Source organism: Chrysemys picta, chromosome 14 (genome assembly GCF_011386835.1).
Source record: "Chrysemys picta bellii isolate R12L10 chromosome 14, ASM1138683v2, whole genome shotgun sequence".
Taxonomy (NCBI): Eukaryota; Metazoa; Chordata; order Testudines; family Emydidae; genus Chrysemys; species Chrysemys picta.
The window spans coordinates 12,722,250-12,746,232 of NC_088804.1; the positions used below are offsets into that span (position 1 = coordinate 12,722,250).

At 40.0% G+C, this 23,983-nt stretch overlaps 1 protein-coding gene across 10 annotated transcripts in view; it reads right to left on the reverse strand.

Annotated features, from left to right (window-relative positions):
- Window positions 1-2,301: 2,301 nt before the first annotated feature.
- DUS2 (dihydrouridine synthase 2) overlaps window positions 2,302-23,983 on the reverse strand; it is a 48,105-nt gene continuing 26,423 nt past the window's right edge. For all 10 annotated transcript variants that reach the window (XM_065567597.1, XM_024104093.3, XM_065567599.1 and 7 more), the window contains 9 exons: window positions 19,908-19,973; window positions 16,550-16,620; window positions 15,909-15,995; window positions 14,243-14,411; window positions 11,313-11,434; window positions 9,500-9,640; window positions 7,678-7,765; window positions 5,735-5,808; window positions 2,302-3,276 (listed from right to left, as the gene is read on the reverse strand). In XM_065567597.1, the coding sequence (XP_065423669.1) occupies window positions 3,036-3,276; window positions 5,735-5,808; window positions 7,678-7,765; window positions 9,500-9,640; window positions 11,313-11,434; window positions 14,243-14,411; window positions 15,909-15,995; window positions 16,550-16,620; window positions 19,908-19,973 (1,059 nt within the window). In that variant the 3' untranslated portion in view covers window positions 2,302-3,035. The remainder of the gene's footprint in view (window positions 3,277-5,734; window positions 5,809-7,677; window positions 7,766-9,499; window positions 9,641-11,312; window positions 11,435-14,242; window positions 14,412-15,908; window positions 15,996-16,549; window positions 16,621-19,907; window positions 19,974-23,983) is intronic.

Here is a 23,983-nt window from a genome sequence, read left to right on the forward strand (position 1 = left end):
CTATGCTGCCCTGCAGTTTGGACTATAAGGACGCGAACAGCAGCGCACACCAAAGTGCTGCACTCTGTAACTCTCCTGTGTGGCCGTTTCAGGAGTGAACTAAAAGGTTCCCTGTTCACATTAACATAGTCCTCTGCAAACAGAAAGACATTAAAGAAAACTAAGAACCTTTTAGTTTGTGACCATGGTGTCCACATAGGGGAGATAGCGCACAGCCCTTTGATGTGCACTGCTGTTCATGCCCTCAAAGGCTGAACCATGGGGCAGTGTAATCATAGCATCAGATAAAGGATTCTCCCTCACAAACACTTACAGACTCCCATTAGTTGCTTTTCCTGACCCACATCGAGGACATCAAATGGCAGCATAAATCACACTTTGTATGCAACCATTTTTTGACCATTTTTCATTTACATCACTGCCAAATTTAGCCTGAAATATTCATTCTAGCAAAGCAGCATCTCACTTTCTTGTTTGCAGATGCTTCACTGTTTATCTTACCATAATTATATACTATTCAACTAACTGTAGTTACTTATACAAATGTCATACTAGATAAATAAAATAATGATTTGTGATCACAGTTATTTAAACACTTACCTTGCAAGCATTAGGTCTTCTAGACAATTTAACTTATTTCAATGATACTTCAGTTTGATTCAGCCAATTCACAATATACATGTTTTGTAGTTGCACACTAAAAATATTGATCATATTTTCTTTGGACATTGATATTAAATTAAGGCAGCACCTTCTCTGATCTTCTATTATTTCCCTATGTTTAATTTTTCCATTCTCTCTTCCCCACAAGAGGCCATATACCAAATAGTCCCTTTCTGACCACCCTCGAACTGGTGCACATAGATACTATAAAAGCAGGGTTAATGTGCATCTGTGTGCTGACCAGCTATGGTTCCCTTCACAATTCTATTTCCCGAGGCATACTGTTTCTGCCAAGAGTAGAGAAAGGTGTAGCTTGTGGGGGGGTGTCATGTATGGCCAGTTGCCAGGACAAGAAAATGGTGTAATAGCATTGCAACACAGGCCATGGCCCTTAGGCTTCCATCCTAGAATGCCCCATGCCTTCAATTGCTGACCTTCTGCTGAGTGACTTCTCTGGGCGCTTCAAAGGGAGTCAGAACTAGGGTACAAACATTCCATTATGCTGCTCCTCTGGTTCTTGTGTTTGAAGACCCTATTTGGCCCAAATATTCCATAAACCTTTAGTGGTGAATGCAGCACTGATACTAAGGCTCATGTGAGTATTATGCAGGCACTAAGGGCCATAAGTTCCCTGGCTTTCCAGGAAAAAAAAGTTTTTAAAAGACTATTATTTTTGACATGCAAACATAAAATGACCTCAAATTATGTCACTTATAAGAACTTTACATTTTACTTATGGAAGAGGACAAGCCTGTGTATGCAAAACCTTTGAATAAACTAAGATTCAGAGGGAGAGAGAAGCTAGGAAGCCGAATCAAAGGCTGCTCCCTTCTTTGATAGGATGCCCTCTGGCTGTCCAACCCCACGGCCTACTGAAGGGAACGCCATAGCAAATGGGACGGAACAGGCAACACTAAAGTGTGGCTGTTAAAAGTCACCTGGTCTCTACTGTCAGCCAGCATCTTCATCCAGGGATACATCACCACTCTCCAGGACACACAGCTTTATTTAAACTAAGAGAATCAAGAAATTCGAGTTTTGGTCAGACTGGGGGTTAATAAACCTTCTCCCAGAGGTGCAGGATTTGCAGTTTGCATCTTCCATTGTGGCAGTTTCCTCCCTGGCAGTAAATGATAGCATAGATGGTGATCCCGCAATATGCCTGGCCACTTCCTGCCAGGAAACTATGGATGGTGATCCAGAAGAGCTCCAGTGGATCTCCCAGGTGCTCCAGTTATGCTTTCTCTCAGAACTGGGGATGCACTGCTCAATTCTGACCTGTCCAGCAGAGCTTGATTGCAGTCTACTTGTGCTGCTTCTTATCACTGGGCCTTGCAACCTGCGTTCTGCCAGCAAAACTCAGAGAATGAATCAGATTCTGGTATAGTATTTGCATGACCATTCCTTGTGACGGTCTAAAAACGCCCTTGACAAAAGCTCCTGCCCCAGACATGAATCTCAGTGAGGAAAGGATTATTCCTGAAGTTTATGGCTTGTTAACTAGACTGCAAATTCTGTCACTGCTCTGAAGTGTTCTGTGACTAAAACCATTGTGTGAAACTGGAACATTTAGTTCTGAAAGCAGCTTTTAAAACTGTTTTAACTGCAGTCTACAAAGTAGGAAACGAATTGCAATTATTTTTCAGTTAAATGCAAACTATACAGATTTATTAAAAATTCAGAAATTTGAGTAGCTGTCACTTTTAATATACACGTACATCTTTTTGATTTAAAAACTCTAAATACAATCCCAGTTAGATATTGCTGTTCCGTTAGAAAACAATGGTTTAGCGAAGACACTTCCATTTAAAATAAAGGTGTATATTATTTTTTAAATAGGGAAGCCACTTTGATTTAGTTCACCAACAATGAATTACGTTTTGAATATCTTCTTCATACAAAATACTTTAGGGATCATGACACAACCTGCTACAGGTATTTTCAGACAAGAGCTGACAACTTCTAACATACTTATCCCTGTTAATGAAAACTACACCAAAACTACAACAGTTGGAAACAATCTATTAAGAACCTCTTTCGTGTGTGTTTAAAACTTTTTTCTACTTATAAAATATATTAAACAAAAACCTCAACACTTCAAAAGCTAAACTGAAAATAGTTTACTATTGAAACAGAATTTAATGTTGGGATCATCTTCTCATTCTTATTTAAAACCCAGGCTGCTAATTTATCCTGTTTGAAAGGCACCAAAGCAAAAAACAAAAACCATTTACCCAGTACAGTAGGTTTTCATAATCGGGCAGAGTTTACCTGTCTCCGACTGATAGAGTCTAGATGAAATATAATAGCAGGATATAAAAAAAAGCAAGTGAATTGGTAGCTGCACAGTTGTGGAATGCTTGCTTTTCATGCTATCGTGGCACCTCAGAAGAGCTGGAGTCAGAAGCTCCCTCAGTAAAATGAGCTCTTTTATGTGAAGCCTCAACAAGGTGGTCATCTTCATGTTCTTTGTTGTTCAGGAACTCCTCGTTCTCTCTCTTGCGTTTGTTAATCAGGTGGTTTTCTCCCTCGTTAAGCTTCCCCTCTGGGAGACCCAGAGTCCTAAGACAGACTATAGCTGCCGCCTGTTCTGCTAGCTTCTTTGACTTGTCCCTGAAGAGTAAGACAGAGCATAGGTAAAAGTAAAAGCAAAGCCTGCATATTGTCAAGTACAATATTTTACATGCCTGAAAGAATTAATTTCCTGTCTCTGCTGCAACACAGTGAAATAAACAGTATGCAAGACCTACGACAGCCTAACAGGTGGAAAAGAAAAGAGCTCAGTTCCAGAGGCACATTCACCTCTCTTTAGGTGCCTGTGTCACTCCAAGTAAGAGAACGCTGACTAAGAATACTGAGCCAAATCCTGCAGTCCCCACAGTCTTGACTCAGAAGGTAGGACATCAATGGGAGTTTGGCCAATTGCTGCAACCCTTACTCCTACGAACATCAAAAGCCCTGAATAAAGCACACGGAGTTTAAAAGAATTTATGGAAAGATCATCAAGTCCAAATTTATCCCTAATGTGAGTGCAATTCCACTGAAGTCAACGAAAATGGGCACAGCTCCACCAGGACTGAAACCCAACAAACTAGCTTTGAGGACAGGGTTATATGTTCTTGAAACTTAAGACATGAAAGGATTCTCTGTTTCTCTTAATTCAGCGAAGGTTGGAATGAGAATTATGGTCTAGCTGGAAGTTTGCTGAAGTCTGAGTACTTCATGGGAATGCTGATGGACAATTATAGCATTGGAAGCACAATGCTAAAATAACCTGCTGTCTGTTGTATATACGTATGAAAAGGGGATTTGTCCAACACTGATCTTCAATTGCAATTTACTAGATGCGATCCTAAGTATATCTGCCTGCGACAAACTCAAGGAATTCCATTATTAATAGATGCTTCTATAAAATATTATTGTGGAACCTTAGTGCATCAATTGAGGCAGCTACTGATTTACTATGTGACTTCCGGCAAGTTACCTAACCCCTCTCTGCCTCATTTTTTATTTGTAAAATGGGAATACTACTTATCTTTGATGGGATCTATGGATGAAGAATGCTTTTCAAGTGCTGAGTATTTATCATCATTGGCATTTCAGATTCAGTGTTTCAATAAATTAATTAGTTCAAGCTATAGACAGATTTCTTCCCAGCTTTAGGTTGTTGTTTTTTTAACATAGTCTTGGGATAAGAAACATTTTAAAAAGTTGCTACCTTCATACCTTTATGTAACATTTCACTTTATTTTATTTATTCATTGAGTTACTGAAGGTATTCACAGTACAATAAGGCAGAACATTTATAAAAATATGAATCTGTAAATATTCCTAAATTGGACTAGGGCTCCAATCTAGCTCCCACTCTAACCAATGGAAAAACTCCTCCTGTCTTCAAAGTGAGAAGGAAAGAGCAGGAAAGGGGGTTTCCAGTAAGCACATGGAAAAGTTTGTGTAGATCAGAGGACAAAATGCCACGGAGCAGTGCGGTGAAATAAAGCTGACTTGTTACACAAATACAAAGATATTTTATAGTCAATATATTTGATTACAATATGTCTGTTTCATTGTGTCTCCTATATTGCAACATACACCCATTTTTGTTAAATCTATTCTATAAAACAATTAAATTAATGTAATCTGATTTTCACTATAAGCTCGAGTATCCCAGGCCTGAACCATTATAAGACTTCGTTCAAAGAAATAGATACATAATATTCCTAAACTCTGGGATGAGTATCATCAGAATGCTGCTGATATGCAACCACCTCTTTCGCTTTATGAATCCAACAAGTTCTGTCGCTGCTCTGGAACAAAAGTTGATAATATTGCCATCTACTTCCAAAAATGTCAAATGTTAACTGATCCAAAGGAAATATTTTTAGTTTTTTATTTCAGCATGAAAAACAGAAAAAAAAATACAGTTTTGGTTAGAAACAAACCAAATTCTTCTGATCAATTATTCACTCAGCTCTAGTTGCCAACTGGATTGTATCTTGTTCTCCATCCCGAAAAAAAGAGAAGTCTTGCTGCTGGGTAAAGGTTATTGTCATGAGAATGGCCAAGTCTTCCCTCAAAAATCCCTTGCTTACTGAGGGAATGTTATGAAAACAGTGGGTAAGATTAGGAAGTATGGCATCACTTTGACAAAGTTTTCCATGCAAAGCTCATAGCTCAAATATTGGTGGGGAAATGTTTTTTCTAGTAGAACAGTTTAAAACTCTTAATGTTAGAGGCCTTTGCCTTATTTGAGGCCACCTTGAGGACTGTCCCAGTGGAAATATGGGCTCACACACTATTTACCTTTTAAGGATCCTACTACTGGAGACAGTCTTTCTGCTATGAAGGGCCCTCAGCTATGGAACTCGCTCCTCCTTGGCATGTCTCAGTTAATCATGTCCCACTTTACAGAAACATTTTAAAGTTTTTTCCTTCCCAGTTATATCTTTATAAAGTAAAGTTTACTTAGTATTTTTTCTCTCCATGTTTACATGTTGCCTTTCCAACAGTACATCACAGAAACAAATATTTTATTAAGGTCCAGTTACAAAACACATCAGAGAAGACTTACCATAAGGTTGATCTATATTTTTGTTCAGCTACTGTGACAACTGAACAGAATAATTTATCTAATGGTCTTTGAACCTAGAGAAAGGAGAGAATTACAGGTGGAACTTACTGCATTTTGTAAAACAAGCAACAACACAGAGTCCTTCCTAGTCTTGTTTTTACTCTGGGAGCATGTAACACTATTAACATTCTAAGCCTTCACACTGCAAAATTCCCCTCACATGTTCAAAATCCTCAAGGAATCTGTTGTCCAAACTAGAGTTGCTTCAAGAACTGCTTGATAGGCACATTGCACTTACCCCTATCTCCAACAACAGCTAGCACCAGATGCAACATAGGCAAGTACAAGAAACCTTGTAACAATTACATCATAACCTGTGCATACTGGAAATTTCTTCCCAACCCTAGTCAGTAACAGATTGAGGGTTTGTCTCTCATATACGTTTATGCCACCTAATAAAACTGTTGATATTATCCATGTTCACATCTAACCCTTTTGAATCCTGCTAAGCTCTTGGATTTAAATCATATCCTGCAGCAATGAATTCCACAGTAAGTTGTGTTGTATTAAAAATTGTATTTCCTTTTATCAGTTTTAAATCCGTTGCCTTTCAATTTCATTACTTGTCTAGTTTTTCTTATATAAAAGAGACTCTAAATCCAAACTTTGTAAAACTTATACTGATAAAAGTTACAGGCCCAAATCACACCACTACAGGGTTCTTTACCTTTGCTTAATCACTTAGAAACCTGATCCTGCAAACATGAACTACCTGGCATAGCACTTATGACATGGAGTAGACTGTTAGAATTTTGAAATTAAGATGTCCTTTTGCAACAGTTGTTTGCACTCATTTTATAAACATGTTTTTCTTGTTTGTCTACCACAGCAGTTGCAAAAATTGCTGCTGCCTAGACAGAAAAGAAAAAGCAGACTTGTGACATCCTAGATGACATTAGCAAGAATGAACACAATTCTAGGAATTCAGTGGTGCTGCATTCTAATATTCCATGTCTCATTTAGCTTTTCAGTATTAGATACAGTATTATTTATCATGTGTTTCCAGAGACACAAGGAAAATTCAGACAGGCAGTGCACACATTTTTTCAGGAACACAGCAAAATGGCATTTTTAAAAATGCTATTAGTGAATTTAAAAATGTTTATAATCTGGACATAACGACAGGGTGGTCCACTGAAGTAAGACACTACTTCTTTCATTTACACAGGAATGAGTTCAAATGTAGGCGCAGTGAAATATAATTAATAAATGTGATGGTTTCATCCATATCCCTTGCTCTGTGTATTACAAAATTACCTCACAATTGACCATTTCCACTTGAGGCGCCCACCGGGGGGGGGGGGGGGGGGGGGGGGGGGGGTGGCAGTGGGAAGAAGTGCAGGTCAGAATTGAGATACATAGACAGAATTGCATCTGAAGAAGTGAGGTTCTTACCCACAAAAGCTTATGCTCCCAATACTTCTGTTAGTCTTAAAGGTGCCACAGGACCCTCTGTTGCTTTTTACAGATTCAGACTAACACAGCTACCCCTCTGATAATAGACAGAATTGTAAGGGGGAAGCTAGCCCAGTACTTGAGTACTAAAACAGATCACTAGTTTCATACAGAAAAAATAATGGACATTTTCATTGGATTTTAAGGGAGGTCAAATTTCACACCTAAAGAGAAATGTTTCTATACTGCAGAAATGTGTTAATTTCATGCTATAACTCCCCGTAATCTACATGTGTGTCCATACCAAACTGTCTAGCAACTGTGTCAACAAAACTCCAGTTTAAAAATAAAAAAGAATTTTTAAACTTTGAGATCATCTTGTTTCAAACCAATCAAATCAGTTTCCTGACAGTCCCCAGTAAACTATGGCATAAATGTATTAGCTAAGGATCTGCCTTGTACTTTTGCTGAGAAATGCAGAGACTCACAGTTTCATAAACAGGTTGTGGGTGCTTCGCCTTCCTACACCATTCCAAGAGATACATTTTGGGAGTAATCTGTGGTGGATATTCTCGCCTAGACAGAAAAATGAAATACAAAATAATCCCACAATTGTAGTGAAAAGGTCTGTACAGAAAATATTTCTATAGAACAGGCCTATATTAAGTTAGACAGGTAATCTCTCTATCAATGCAGGATTAGTTACTATAATATTTTTACTAGTTTTTGTTTCCAGTCTAATTTTAAAACTCCCAAGCGATGGGTCTCCCACCCCTTTTCTCAGGGAACTGTTCAATTAATACATCTTTAAATTGGTATCTAAAAACTAATATTACATACTGTTTCCTTATTAAACACCTCCCACCTTCACTCGGTGCAGTCATACAAGCAGTGACAAGGTACTGATAGGAAAGCTGGGCCAAATTGCTTGCATTCTATTGAGTTTCGGACTGAATCTGACAAGCCACACCACAGGGTTTTTTTTTTGATAATTATCATAAACATTTTCCAATAGTGGTTTAAAAACTTTTCCAGGAATTAATTTATTACTGGGGGGGGGGGGTGGGAAGGGTAGGGAGAGAAAAGTGAGATTGGTTCTATGAGACATTGCTTCTACTATCGAACTGGGAATATGGTTCCTAGGCAGAGAATAGAAATACTGTAGAGACATCATGCTCAGTCTTTAGGGAGTCACTCCTGGTGAGTTTGAAAGCGTAGTGACTGCCTTTGAAAGGCATCTTGCACAATATTCAACCAGTGGGACAGGACCGACAGGTTCTTCAAGAGATTGGATAAACATGAAGTATAAAAAAATTATTCTGCAGGATCACTTCAAATTTAGGTGATCTTAGATCAGGGGTCCCCAACGTGGTGCCCATGGGCGCCATGGCGCCCGCCGGGGAATCCATGTGCGCCCGCCGACTGGTCACCGGACAAGCAGCCGCCGAAATGCCACCGAGAAGCGGCAACGTCATGAAGCGCTACCGCCGAAATGCCACCGAATGTAGGCGGCATTCCGGCAGCGATGCCTCTTGACGTTGCCGCTTCACGGCGGCATTTCGGCGGCTGCTTGTCCGGCAGCCGCTGTCCTCGGTGGCTAGTCATCCGGTGCCCACCCCACGGAAAAGGTTGGGGACCACGGTCTTAGATCAATAACAGAATGTTTACAAACTGTGATTCCCACAGTTCCTCAATTTAATGTCTCATGGAATGCCTGGAGACATCTTCTGAAGATTCCTGGTACATATTAAAGAAAAATTATTAATGTGCTTTCAAGCTCCTGCACAGTACATACGTTTAGGAGAACTAGTTTCAGTAGATATACTTAATATACTTATATGGTTAATATACTTAACTAATCACTAACTGTTATCCCTTAAAAAATATATTTTCTTAATAGGAAAAGCATTTTGAGGCTGCTTATTACTATGTACTTCGTAATTTCCTGCTGGAACTTCCTTGTGTCAGCAGAAAAAAAATACAGTATTTAGAAAAATATACTGAGACTTAATTAAATTTCATTAAAAAGAATTAAACTCTATGAAGTTTTAACACACAAAACAGCTTTGTTTAGATCAATGTTCACGTTCTTTTATGTGTACCTGAAATTTTTCATCATCAATTAACATATTGCACTATTTAATTAAACAGTATATGGACTGTCTCCTCTTAAAAAGTTTATCCAAGATGTTGCTGTAACATCTGAACTGCCGATTTCCACCTATAAAAGTTTTGTCAGGTACCAAAGATCAGACAAAAGTGTAACTGTAAGTTCAAAAAGATGGTGAAGAATTAACTTTGCATGCTTACTTGTCAAATCTAACAGCCATTTTTATCACATCCGTGTCTTCCATCTGCTCATCTTCATCTTGTGTCTTGGCCTTTAATGATGCCTTAGCTTCCAGAATAGCTGTTGTTTCTTCATAGAAACTGCCCATTTCAAAGACTTCACTATTAAAAAATATTACTTCTATTATTAGCATTAGGAGAGAATTTATGTGTGTTCACACACAATTTTAATAATTAAAATAAATATTAAAAATTTATTTCAAATAAGTTACATGTGCTTAGAAAACTAAGTTGAGGTACAGTTATATGCTGCAAAGTAACACTGTCCAGAGTCAAGGGGTTCTATGTTCATCATCTCTTCTTGACTTCTTTCTTGTAAACTGAGCAAGCTTTGCAAGAAGTTCATTCCTCTACCTGCTGGCCTAAAGACTCAACCTGGGATCTGAAAGCCAAGCCAGAAGCCATCACAGATTCTGCCATTTCAATTAAAATTACAACTTTACAGATGCATAAGTCAAAAAAGAACCCAACTCTCTCTCCCAGACCTGTATCAGGTCTGAAGAGCTAGTAGGAACAAGAAGTAGTTAACACTGTCAAAAGAGTAAAGAGACAAGACTCTGAATACACAGAGAGCAGATCTGTTGAGCAAGGTGACATTTTTATAGTCCTTTTTCCGATTAACATCTTATGCATTAGATAGATCATAGGTGCAACTGCACTTGCAAAATTGGAATCCATAATTCCCCACAGGTGGTAGTAACTACAAAAGCTGTAGTGTACACAATATTCAGTATTTTTTTTAAACCACTGTATCATAACATGTCTCATAGTGGGGTTAGGCAACTCAATAGTAAAAATGCATGTGTACACTGTGGTCTCCATTGTTATCAGTAGAACAATACAGGATGAATTATTATGTAAATGAGGAGGTTCCTTAGAGTGAATAAGGCCATCCATATATGCTGAGCCATGTAAACTCTTTTCTGACCTTACTATATTAGAGCACACACTAGCACTTAATCAGAATGAAAACTGTAGCATTCTAAAACTTTTACTAGGGGCAATTTAGCATCAACACCACTAGGTAGCAGTGTTAAATCATATTACTATCTACAGAGATGTTTTCTCATTTTAAAAAGAACTAAATGTTCTTCAGTTATGTAGTGATTAAATAGACTGTTCAAAACATTGCTCCAAAGGCTTATGGACCTGCTAAGACAGGCCTGTGAAACTGCTTTCTGGTCAATCTCTTTTGAGGTGTACAAAAATGCAAAAAAGCTGTGGAACGTATTTTCAAAATGGCATAACATTGCTCTTATACAGTGAAGGTCTGGGTTTAATTATTTCATTTTTATAAACTGTGCCTTTCATTTCTCTAGATGCATCCAAAATTTAACACAATCAGTTTTTGTAAGAGCACCCCTCTCCTCCCCCCACAAGCTTTCCCCTTCCTCCCCCTTCTGCTACTAGTTACACAGGGAGCCCTTAAAGAGACAACAGCCCCATTTTCTTGTGGCCAGACAGACAAGGACACCTTGCATACAGTTGCATTGAGCACATTCTGGCTAACACTGCCACTCATTGCCAGATAACCAAAAGAAAGGGAGGTAAACAGTTATCCTAAAGATGTAAAACAACATATTGCAAACACAGAATTATAGTATGACAGTGGCAGAAAAAAATCCCCTACGAATTAGCTTGAGTCAAGGAAAAGCTCATCCCTCTGGTACCAACAGAGGAAATGCTGGCACCTGCTGGAGACATGATACTGGACTAGATGAACCACAGGTCTGATCCAGTATGGCAATTTCTACTCCCTATATAAAATGCTTACCAGATTTCTTGAGTTGACTGTGCAGCATGCAGTTTCTTTCCCTCTGTGGTTTCTAACTGTTCTCTTAACATCTGACACAGACAGTACTTTGTGTTGGTATAGTGATTATCATATCTCACTGCCTGAAGGAAAGAGACATGTAATATGTAAAAATACACTAAAGAAAGTACTATTCCTATTATCTAACCTTTCACGTGTTTCTGGCTGCATTTCAACATAGTTTAAGGAATGTACAGCACAGCACACACAGTTCTCAATAAAGTAAAGTCTACTCAGTACTCTCATTTATTAACATAGTCCAGAACTCTTTTGGTGTTTTTTTCTGGAAAAAAATCTGAATTATTTTATTGGCTTTTTATACACTTGAGAAAAACAAGAAAGTAGTTGACAAGAATTTCACACCTATACTACTTTACTACTCAAATTGATGGACTTACACCTTTGAGTGCAGTGGAAGTTTGACTAATTTGATTTTTGTCCTTTTCCATTTGTCATTCCTTGATTTTACCCTCATGATTTAAACAGATCAAAGCTGTATTTGGTTGGGGGAGAGGGGAAGGTTTTGTATAAAAATAAATACAGCTTTCACTTACTGCAAATGCAGCCTTGTTAGCCAAGTCTCCAATTCAGCAAGGTACCTATGTGTGTAAGCAGTCCAACTGAAGTCAATGGGACTATTCACATTCACAAATGTCTTGCTGATATGGACATAAGTAAATGCTGTTTTAGGAATAATCTTTGGTACTTAACTGCGTAACACAGGCAACACAACAGACTGGGCCAAATTCATCTCTGGTTTAACACCAATGACAATGGAATTAATAGCACAAACGAATTGGCACACCTTTGTAGGGCTGAAAATATATTTCTTTATGATGCATTTTCGCTGCAGTACAACACTGCAGGCAGTACGGTTGAGTTGAAGAGGCTGGCGCATGTTGCCTTGTTGATTTTTCCTTGAAGGACATCCTTGATAGAATTGAATGCGCACCAACCTGCTTTCTTTCTTTGCGAGAATTCACCTTCCTGATCGTGGCACATGTTAATTTCTTAGCTCAAATAGACATATTGCTCAGCTTCTTCTATTTGTTCACACTTGATTGTTATTTGGGCTTTTGGCAAGGTATCCGACTGCATACATTTTGTTTTGGAGTGGTTAATTTTCAGTCTGACGTGGCTGCTTTTTGTGTTGAGTTCTTGCAGTATTTTCGGCGATCAACACAATACCTTCAACTCAACAGTACTGCCAGCAATGTTATACAGCAGCGAAACATGGGCGCTGACGAAGACAGAGGAGCAACAACTGTCTGCCACGGAGATGGTGATGGAAAGAAGAATTCTGGGAATTTCAATCCACAACCGAGTCCCCAATGAAGTGATCAGACAGCAGTGTGGGGAGTGCAAGACGTCGCCATTGAGAAGCAGGCATAGTAAAATGCGATGGGCCGGGAATGCAGCGAGGCTCACTGACAATCAATGGACTGCAGCTGTCGCTGAGTGGTACCCACAGGAACTGAAACAACCACTCGGCTGATCTCCAAAGAGATGGGAAGATTTTATTGTGAAAAGACATGGCTGCACAAGGAGAAGGAAGGCCAGAATACGAGCAGAATGGAAGACGTGTTGTGATCGGTGCAATCTATACGAGGACTGAAGGACTGATCTATCAAGGTGATGATGCATTTTAGGCCTTAAACTTTAACTTATTTTAAATTGAACTTTTCTAGATTTTTAGTATGTAGCTTTTTCTCATTATGGTTACAAAATTGAATAAGAAAAAAATTAAGACACTGTCAGTCACTGAAGTCCAATTCTTTTCACCTGTTTTTTTTTTTAAATATGCATTTGTGATAGGGCCTTCAGTGGCCAGGCAACCTAGTGGTTAGATCGTTGGTTAGGGGCTGGAGGAGGGAACCTGTCCTTCCTTTCCCTCAGGTCCTGGCTCAGAGTCCTGGGCGACTCACACCCCTGCACTGGGGAGACGGATCGTGCTCCCAGCCGTGAGATTTGGGGTGGGGGGGGGCACTCAGGACCTGCTGTCTGAACTGTTCCCTATGCAAGTCCTTTAGTTTGGGGCATGGCCCTGCTAGTCCAGTTTCTCCACAGTTGGGGCTTGGCGGTAGATTCCCCTTGGCAGGGGAAGACTTACTTGCTTCCAATGGCTGCGCCTTCAGGTAGACACACAGAGAGCTCCTGCCTCTTGTCAGTCAGCCAGCTCCTGACTGAGCCAGGCTCCCTTGTTTTCTCCCCCTTTTAGGCCTGGCATTGGCTGCAGGTATAAGGGGCGGGGCTAGCTGAACCCACTGCTGTACCTGGCAGCCATCTCTCTGCTCCTTCACAGCATCTCTTTGTCAACATTACAGGGTAGATGGCCCACCAATTGAACTATAACACTATAATGAAACAGCTGACTGAACAACCTTCTCTGTATTTTTCTGCCATTTGAAAAAAACCCTAACATTTTCTAGAAGAGGAATATAATTCTCTAGAGTAGTTTACATGACTTTAGAAATCCGTGAAACTCTGCAGCCTGCCTAGACAGAACTCATCTTTCTATGCCTACTTTGCTCCATTCAATATCACATTCACAACATTGGCACTCCTGGCACTAACTCTGCACAAGTGCAGAGATTTTTGAGGGAGTCCCAAAAGCCTGAGAAATCTTCCTAAAACCTGAGCATCAAGAATGAGAATAGGCAAGCACAGTATGTAACCAAAAAAAGGTAAGGCTGTCTACTAGACAAAAATTAAATGATTTATTCACTGAAAAATTGGTAAAAATTGTAATAGTTTTCATCTTATGCAATACGCAAAAATATTACAGGAGCTTTACTAATTGAAAAATAACAAGGAATTAAAGACAGCCTACAGAAACTTGGGTTAACATCTCTAAACTATGTTAATTACAGGTAAAATCTTCCCAAACGTACGTATTTGATGTATTCTTGCATGACTTCCTTCAAGGAACAAAGGCCTTCTCTTCTGAAGATGGATGGGTTCCACATGGCAGCACGAGCTATCATTACCGATGAAGCACCTGCTGCTTGTTGGAAGGCTTCAATGTCAGTATATTCTTTGATGAAGTCATGAGATCCGCCACTGAAAACGAACATCTTTGTTATGATTAACAATGATTAACGTGACACCACCATGCAGAAAATAGTGTATTCTGCACATTAATAGAGCTTGGCATGCATGATAATACAGAAGGCTTATGGACTGTCATGTTATTCATTGTTGGTATAATCTATTTAGGAAATCAGCACCACTCTGGGAGAATGGCTGGCTTAGAGCAGTGGTGTACAACCTACAGCCCATCATTGGCTTACAGGATTATTAGTAATGGGATATGAAAGCCTTCCAAAGTCAGACCAGGCCAGTAGTGCCAAAAGTTGTTAGCATCTGATGACTGATTGGTAGGCAGCCTCTGTAAAATGAGTTAGGTGGTACCAATCCAGTTTCTAGTGAACGGTTCTCCTTAACTCAAGACACCCGCCATAAGCATAAATTGGCTTAGTTTCCCTAAAGGAGACAAGCACTGATTTTGTATGTGCCACCTTCATTAGCGACACAATAGTTTTTTAAAAAGTCAGCTGTTCTGGTAAGAATATGCTGTTTGGTGGCCTGTGCAAAATGAGTTTGAAGATCTCAGTTCAATTCCCAGTGGACCAGGTGCACCTCAGAAAAAGTCCTCCAAAACTGGTACCCCTCGTTGTTAATTGTAGTAGAAAGGCCTAACATTGAATGAGCATAGGCTCAAGTTTGAGGCAAACTGGCAGGGGAACAGTGAGTAAAAGTATGCTCTGCCTCTAGCTATGCTATACCATGTTCTATGGCTAGAAAACATCATTTTCTAAAATTATCAATCTAGCTCCTTTTGTGAGCTAAAAATAATTTAAAATCCTGTTTTCCCCTCCCCACAATTTTCTAACTGTAACAGAACACGCTAACTCACTTTAAAGGTGGACTAAAACTAGTCATAAAAATTCTTCAGGGTCCCCTTAAATGAAGAGTTACTGTCAATTCTGACATATAGGAAAGTTACCCAACATTTTGATAAGAAACCAGAGCTCCCACAGCCAGTGTACTCTGGGGAAATGTATCTAGGCAACAGGGGGCTTGGGAGGGCTGTGGCACTAGTTTCAGGGCCTAGGCCATCAGAGAGCAGGGTCCTATTGCCAAGGGAGGAGTCTGCACCTGGGAGTGTGCCTGAGAAACCCAGAGTTAGGAACAGTAATCAGTCACTACCCAGATGGCTTAGAAGCACATAGAATTCAGCCGTTGGATTCAAACAAAACACTGGTGTCTCTCCAGAGAGGAGGGCTGGGCCATGTCATGACACAACACTAGTACACAGAGGAATAATTAAGGAGCCCTTTTTGCACTGAAACAAAGACAGTGACATTTCAGATGGCCAACTTCTAATACCAAAGCCTCACTCTAACCTTGTGATTTGTAATTATCTCGTTTGCCCTATATGAGGAGACCCTTAGATTCCTGCACTTAATCCCTTCTTGCTCAGTTAGATTTCCTTGGCATAATGTCTACTGCTAGACATGGATACCTTAAAATGATCACCTAACTAATCTAACTTACTTTGCTATTACAGGAACAGAGACTGCCTCAGAGATGGCTTTGATCACTTCACAGTGGACAGGATGTTGAGGCCTCTCCTCCTTCTTCCTTTGCAACACAGAAAGAAAAAGACAAGTTCAAAGATTTTTAGTGGAAATTGTACATAAGTAAACTCTTAGCAGACAATTCCAGTCCTGCAGTGACAAACCTAGTCTGTCTGAGTTTATGTTCATATGCAAGGTGTAAACCTGCTTCACACGAAACACATCTTGAAAAATATTGCTATTTTAGTTCCCTGTGCAGGTGAAGCACCTAATGTTTGGGGTGCACAGCTGTACACCTCACACACCTGAGAATTAAAATCTAGCATGAAACTATTTAATTCCTTACTGTTAGATAATTTTGCCTTTTATTTGGTCTTACCAAGGCTAAGATTTTAGAAAAACAGAAGCATAAAGTTAAGCTGCTAAATCTCTATTTACGCTCCTGAATAAGAAGCCTAATGTAGTAAAGTACTAAACACCCAGCTGCTGTCATTGAAATCAGAACCACTTCCTTGCAGCTGAACTAGACAAGGTGAAGTAAATTAACTAGTCCTAGTTTATTGCTCTCTACCTGCCAACAAACAAACAACAATAATCTTTCCACACAAACATATTTACCTTCCATGGACTGCAATGGCAGCAACACCAGTCTTTTCTATCCTCTTCACCAGGCTTATAGTGTCTTCAAGCTGAGGAGGGAAAAATGTAACACATGTTATTTTAGTTTGATGGAGGAAGAGCTCTTAATCCCATGATCATTATACGAACACATGCAGGAAATCTGTTCTCCCAAAGTGTACACAATTCCTATATTACAACAGTCATACTCAATATGAACATAACCCTTAATATAAGCTTTACTTAGAGAACTATTTATTATGGCTAAAATAGGATTCCAGTCATGCCATTTTTAATACGTCTCTTAGAAATTACAGTTTAAGAACCTGCTTGACCCAGGGAATACAACATTTGAGACTATTTCCCTTCACGCATCTCTGGGCTATCTTTTAAAAGACATAAAAACACACTTGAGTGGCAGGTACTATTGCACTGAATATACTATAAGTCATATATAGTGCTTCTTGGATGGAAGAGAGATCACTCACATTGAATTTGAATTCACCCTCACATCTATTCAGGCATGAAATATTCACAAACATTTCTCTAGGCTATACGTTGAAAAATGCCCCCATGACTGAAGAATTTGATTAGTATCCATACATTACTGGTTGTCTCATGAAATAAAGAAAAAAACCCCTTCTATTCCTTCAAAGAGAAAACATGAGCCTAATGAAAGACAGATGGAATTCAGGACATTGCCAATTTATCCTGCTATGTGCAATTATGCAGCTTTTAGAAAAAGCGAAGGATTTGCTTTCTTTTCAGAAGCTGGGCTAGTAGACTGTGGTTCATCTGAAAGTAGAGTAGAACCTCAGAGTTGCGAACAACAGAGTTACGAATTGACCAGTCAACCACGCACCTCATTTGGAACCGGAAGTACACAATCAGGCGGCAGCAGCCCCCCTCTCCCCTCCAAAAGAAGCAAATACAGTACAGTACTGTGTTAAATGTAAACTACTAAAAAAGATGGGGGGACCATCATTTTCAAAGCTGTATTAAGTCAATGTTCAGTTGTAAACTTTTGAAAGAACCATAATGTTTTGTTCAGAGTTACAAACAACCTCCATTCCCAAGGCGTTCATGTCTCTGAGGTTCTACTGTAGCACATTCAGCCTTTTGGAGATGCAGATGGCATTGAAATAGAGACAGTCACTCACTTGCTGTTCTGCTGGAAGATACATGCTAGGCAAAACCAGCTTGAAACAAGAAGGAAGAGAATCTAGGACAGTTCAAAGTGAAAAGGGAACATGCCAGTTCTTTGATCTCATGATTGTAGAGGGGGTTGTGGTGGAAAATCAGCTGAACACGAGTTCCCAGTGTGATTCTGTGGCCAAAAAGGCAAATGTGATCCCTGAATGCATAAACAGGGGAGTCTCAAGTAGGTTCTCTCTGTATTTGGCACTGGTATGACCACGGCTGGAATACAATGTCCAGTTCTGGGGTTCACAATTCAAGAAGGATGTGGTGGATAAATTGGAGATGGTTCAGAGAAGAATCACAAGAATGATTAATGGATTAGAAAGCTTGGCTTATAGTGATATACTAAAGAAGATCATTCTTTTACCTTAATAAAGAGAAGGTTAAGGGGTGACTTGATTACAGTCTGTAAATACCGACATGGGGAATAAATATTTAATCGTGAGTTCTTCAATCTAGCAGAAAAAGGTATAACATGATCCAATGGCTGGAAGTTGAAGCTAGGCAAATTCATACTGGAAATAAGGTGTACATTGTTACCACTGAGAGTAATTAACCATTAACAACATACCAAGGGTTCTGGTGGATTCTCCATCACTGAATTTTAAAATCAAGATTGGATGTTGTTCTCAACAATATGCTCTAGGAATTATTTTGGGGAAGTTCTATGGCCTGTGCTACACAAGAGGTCAGACTAGATTATCACAATGGTCCCTTCTGGCCTTGGAATCTATGCAGATTGTTGAAGATACACTGATTTTACTTTTTTAATACTTTTTATGCATGATTTTAAAGAATGTGTACATGCCTAATCTGTGCATGCAATCACTGCACATACATCAGTTTTTGCACAACTAGTTACACATTTGTCCATATATACGTGCATACATTCAATTTGCATGTGCAGTCACAATAATTATGCACATAATTAGACAGTAATTTGAAAATAACCAGATGAAATTACCAAAGAGAAGACAAATTGACTACTGGAGCTTAACAACTCTATTCTATGCAAAAGAAATTAGTGACTAAAAGGTAAATTCTAACCAACTACATCAGCGAGGACAGTGTTCTGAGTGAGATTGTTAATGCTGTGGAGTTTGTGGTGAAAGTCTGTAGTATCTTGGAGGAAGCTGGCCCTTTGTGTGGTGCGTGGTTTGAGGATGGTTTTTATGAGTCTCGATATTTCTTTAGTAAGAGTGCTAGGGCCAGATGAAATAGATCAGTCTGGGTTTCCTTGTTTGTGTATCTTGGGAAAAACACAGAAGATCCTCTGAAGTGGGTTCATGGGGATGAAGTTGTAGAGTTTCTCTCGGAATTGTTTGGGGAAGGATTTGATGACATCCTTAAATTCCTGGGTAAACTGCAGTGTAGGGTCTACTTTGAGTTCTTTATAGTAGGTGGAATCAGACAGTTGCTGGTTGGTGTTGTTAAAGAACGCATCACAATTGAGGACTACGATGGTGAACCTTTTGTCTGCTGGTTTAATCACTATCTGGTGGTTGAGTTTCAGAGACTATACAGCTATCCTCTCAGCGGTGGAGAGATTGTGGCGGAAGTGAGGTTTGTTATCCTCGTCAATTTTTTTCCTGAAGCAATCAATGTAATGAATAAGAGTGTGGTGGTCCGCTGTGAGGTGTCCAATCAGGTGATTTTTTTTCTTATGACTGCCGGTGGGGATGTGGTAATTGTGGCATCTTCATTGTTGTGAAAGAATTCTTTGAGGTTGAGTCAGCAAAATTCTTCACCATGAATGGTCCCTTGAAATATGTGTTAACTACTTATGCTAAACAATCTGTTCTACCTTGTATTTACTGTGACACTGAGTACATTACCTAGACCTAAAGAGGAGCTCTGTGTAAGGTTGATAGCTTGTCTCTCTCGCCAACTGAAGTTGGTCCAATAAAAGATATTACCGCAACCATCTTGCCTCTCTAAGAAATTCACTGTCAGTTGCTTTGGGCTTGTCTACTTATGGAATTGTTCTATTGAGTTAATGCATGGACACTCTTATTTCAGAATAAAAGTATATGTTTCTGTATATTTTAATCCATTGGGTTAAAATTATTTAAAATTTCATTCTAATGTTTATGGTATTCTAATCTGGCTACAAGGGTTAACATTAACTGGAACTAAGCATAATAAAACATGTTCTTACCGAAGGCAAGATTCGGATTTTGCAGGTCACTGGTTTACAAATTCCTTTAACCAAGGTACTCAGAATCTAAAGAAAGGAGGGGATAAATACTATTACAGAAGCAACATGAGTAAATCTTGCTCTGTTGAACATATGAAGACATTTGAACACTTCTCTAAAGAAAAATATATAAAGGTTCCTATATGGAACGTTGCTTTTTACAATACATTTAGTTAGTTAGTTAAAGTTTATATGCCAGTTGTGCACCCACCTTATAGTAATTTCATCAAGACCACATTTCTCTAGTTTGCTTATGAGAATGTCATGTGAGACTGTGTCAAAAGCCTTACTAAAAACAAAATATATCACATTTACTACTTGCACTTATTCACTAGACCAGTAATCCTGTCAAAGAAGGAAATTAGGTTGGTTTGGCATGATTTGCTCTTGAAAAATCCATGCTGGCTATTCCTTAAAATTGTTTTATCCTCTAGATGCTTACAAATTCGTTGTTTAATAATTTGTCCCAGTATCGTTCCAGGTATCAGAGTTACCTTTGACTGGTCAATAATTCCTCGGGTCCTCTTTGTCCCTCTTTTTAAAGACAGGTACTATGTTTGCCCTTCTTCAGTCTTCTGGAACTTCACTCATCCTCCATGAGTTCTCAAAAGTAATAGCTAACAGTTCCGAGACTGCTTTAGCTAGTTCCTTAAGTACACTAGGATGAATTTCATCAGGCCCTGCCAACTTACCTAAATATTTTTTATTCTGTTCTTTCTTTATTTTAGCTTGAGTTCCTTCCCCCTTTTTAATATTAGTATCTGGTCACCATTAATCTTTCTAGTGAAAACTGAAGCAAAAGAGGCATTAAAATCTTCACCCTTCATGATATCATCAGTTATTAGCGCTCTTTCCCAGTAAGCAGGAAACACTTTTGTTCGCCTCTCTTTTACTCCTAATGTATTTTAAAAAGTCTCATCTTATTGCCTTTTATGTCCCTTGCGAGGTGTAACACACTTTGTGTCTTAGCCTTTGATTTTTCCCCCTATATTCTTTTGTACTTTTTGTAAGATTCCTTTTTAATTTTCAGGTCATTAAAGCCATATTGGCCTCTACTGTTCTTCCTATCTATTGCACTGGGATAGTTTGCAGCTGTGCCTCTAATATCATCTCCTTGAGAAACTGCCAGCTCTCCTGAACTCCTTTTTCCCTTTAATTTTCTTCTCATGGGACTTTACCTACCAGCTCCCTGAGTCTGTTCAAGTCTGCTTTTTTTGAAGTCCATTGTCCTGAGGTCAAATCAAACCTCCGTAACAACAGGGTGGGAGCTATCTAGGCCAGCCTTTGGATCAAGGTCAAATATTGAGGAACAGCTTTCATTCAAATACCTGGTAAGAAGTATTGATTGCATATATTGAGGATAACAGATGCAAAGGTTATCATTTTAAATGGCAATGGCCAACGGCTACTAAGTCATCCCCTCAGTCACCCCACATGAGAAAAATGTTTTTACACTACACATTAAAAGGTAACCTGTGTGCCTAAATTGCAGACACCCAATAGCAACAAAAGTAGAAGAACTTCTTGCAACACACTTTAGAAGCAATCAACCCATCTGCCCTTCAGTAAATAAACAACATTTTTATCAGCCTATGAAACTTGCTTGCACAAACTTGCATCTTCTCTGTCAAGAAGAGTGCTCTGACTCAGATAGAGTCAAAATTATTGGATATATAAGGACTGCAACACATTTTTGTGTGAGATTAAACACTTTGGACTGAGGTCTCATCTCCTTTACACACAAAAAATACTAATCACTAAATCATAGAATCATAGAATCATAGAATATCAGAGTTGGAAGGGACCTCAAGAGGTCATCTAGTCCAACCCCCTGCTCAAAGCAGGACCAATTCCCAGCTAAATCATCCCAGCCAGGGCTTTGTCAAGCCGGGCCTTAAAAACCTCCAAGGAAGGAGACTCCACCACCTCCCTAGGTAACGCACTCCAGTGTTTCACCACCCTCCTAGTGAAATAGTTTTTCCTGATATCCAACCTGGACCTCCCCCACTGCAACTTGAGACCATTGCTCCTTGTTCTGTCGTCTGCCACCACTGAGAACAGCCGAGCTCCATCCTCTTTGGAACCCCCCTTCAGGTAGTTGAAGGCTGCTATCAAATCCCCCCTCATTCTTCTCTTCCGGAGACTAAACAATCCCAGTTCCCTCAGCCTCTCCTCATAAGTCATGTGCTCCAGACCCCTAATCATTTTTGTTGCCCTCCGCTGGACTCTTTCCAATTTTTCCACATCCTTCTTGTAGTGTGGGGCCCAAAACTGGACACAGTATTCCAGATGAGGCCTCACCAATGTCGAATAAAGGGGAACGATCACGTCCCTCGATCTGCTGGCAATGCCCCTACTTATACAGCCCAAAATGCCGTTAGCCTTCTTGGCAACAAGAGCACACTGTTGACTCATATCCAGCTTCTCGTCCACTGTGACCCCTAGGTCCTTTTCTGCAGAACTGCTACCTAGCCATTCGGTCCCTAGTCTGTAGCAGTGCATGGGATTCTTCCGTCCTAAGTGCAGGACTCTGCATTTGTCCTTGTTGAACCTCATCAGGTTTTTTTCGGCCCAATCTTCTAATTTGTCTAGGTCCCTCTGTATCCGATCCCTACCCTCTAGTGTATCTACCACGCCTCCTAGTTTAGTGTCATCTGCAAACTTGCTGAGAGTGCAGTCCACACCATCCTCCAGATCATTAATAAAGATATTAAACAAAACCGGCCCCAGGACCGACCCTTGGGGCACTCCGCTTGAAACCGGCTGCCAACTAGACATGGAGCCATCACTACCCGTTGAGCCCGACGATCTAGCCAGCTTTCTATCCACCTTACAGTCCATTCATCCAGCCCATACTTCTTTAACTTGGCGGCAAGAATACTGTGGGAGACCGTATCAAAAGCTTTGCTAAAGTCAAGGAATAACACATCCACTGCTTTCCCCTCACCCACAGAGCCAGTTATCTCATCATAGAAGGCAATTAGGTTAGTCAGGCACGACTTCCCCTTCATGAATCCATGCTGACTGTTCCTGATCACTTTCCTCTCCTCTAAATGTTTCATAATTGATTCCTTGAGGACCTGCTCCATGATTTTTCCAGGGACTGAGAAATCCTGCCAGTTTTATCTCCACATCCTCTCTATTACTATGTTAAAACCTTTGGTGGATTCTCTGTAACCTGAGGTCTTTAAATCACGATTTGAGGACTTCAGTAACTCAGCCAGAGGTCATGGGTCTCTTACAGGTGTGCAAGGGGATAAGTTCTGTGGCCCGCAATGTGCAGGAGGTCAGACTAGATGATCATGATGGTCCCTTCTGACCTTAAAGTCCATGAGTGTAAAACGTCATCTCATGCCTTACCTACTGCAACCTCTCCGGTCTTTTCCACATTCCCCCAGTGGATAGAGCACTGGACTGGAACTCAGATCTCTGTACTATTCCCAGCTCTGCCATTGCCCTGCCATCGCCTTAGGCAGGTCACTTCACCGCTCTGTGCCTCAGTGTCTCAGTTTGCAAAATGGAGATAAGGACACTGATCTCCTTCTTAAGGTGCTTTCAAATCAGTCCCCTTGCTCTGCTTCCTCTGACTGCTGGAAGAGAAAGGGATAGCCCCAGTGTACTTAATTCCCCTAACTCTTGCCTTGCATGGAAGCCACACACTTGCTTGGGAGATCTCCCTCCTATTCCACCTCCTGTTTCCTTTCTGTCACCCCACTCCTAACTAACTACTGGATGGAAGGGAACAACACACTGACTTTCAGAAGGGATCCCAGCAGCACCCGTTCTTCAGACCACCAAACCATATGCTCAGTGTGTACTCCTGTGATCTACATTCCACACATTCTGCCCGAGGCAGAGGAAAAGAGGAGTCCACTGCCCAGACCCTTACCTGACAAAAGCCACATGGAGAGCTGAACAAGAGCTCAAGAGCCATTCAATGCCACTGCTCAGAAGGTAATTTGTAACTTTTTGTTGGCATTTGGAACTATAGTCTAAACACATCAACTAAGGTTGATGGCTATCATATGGAAGCAATC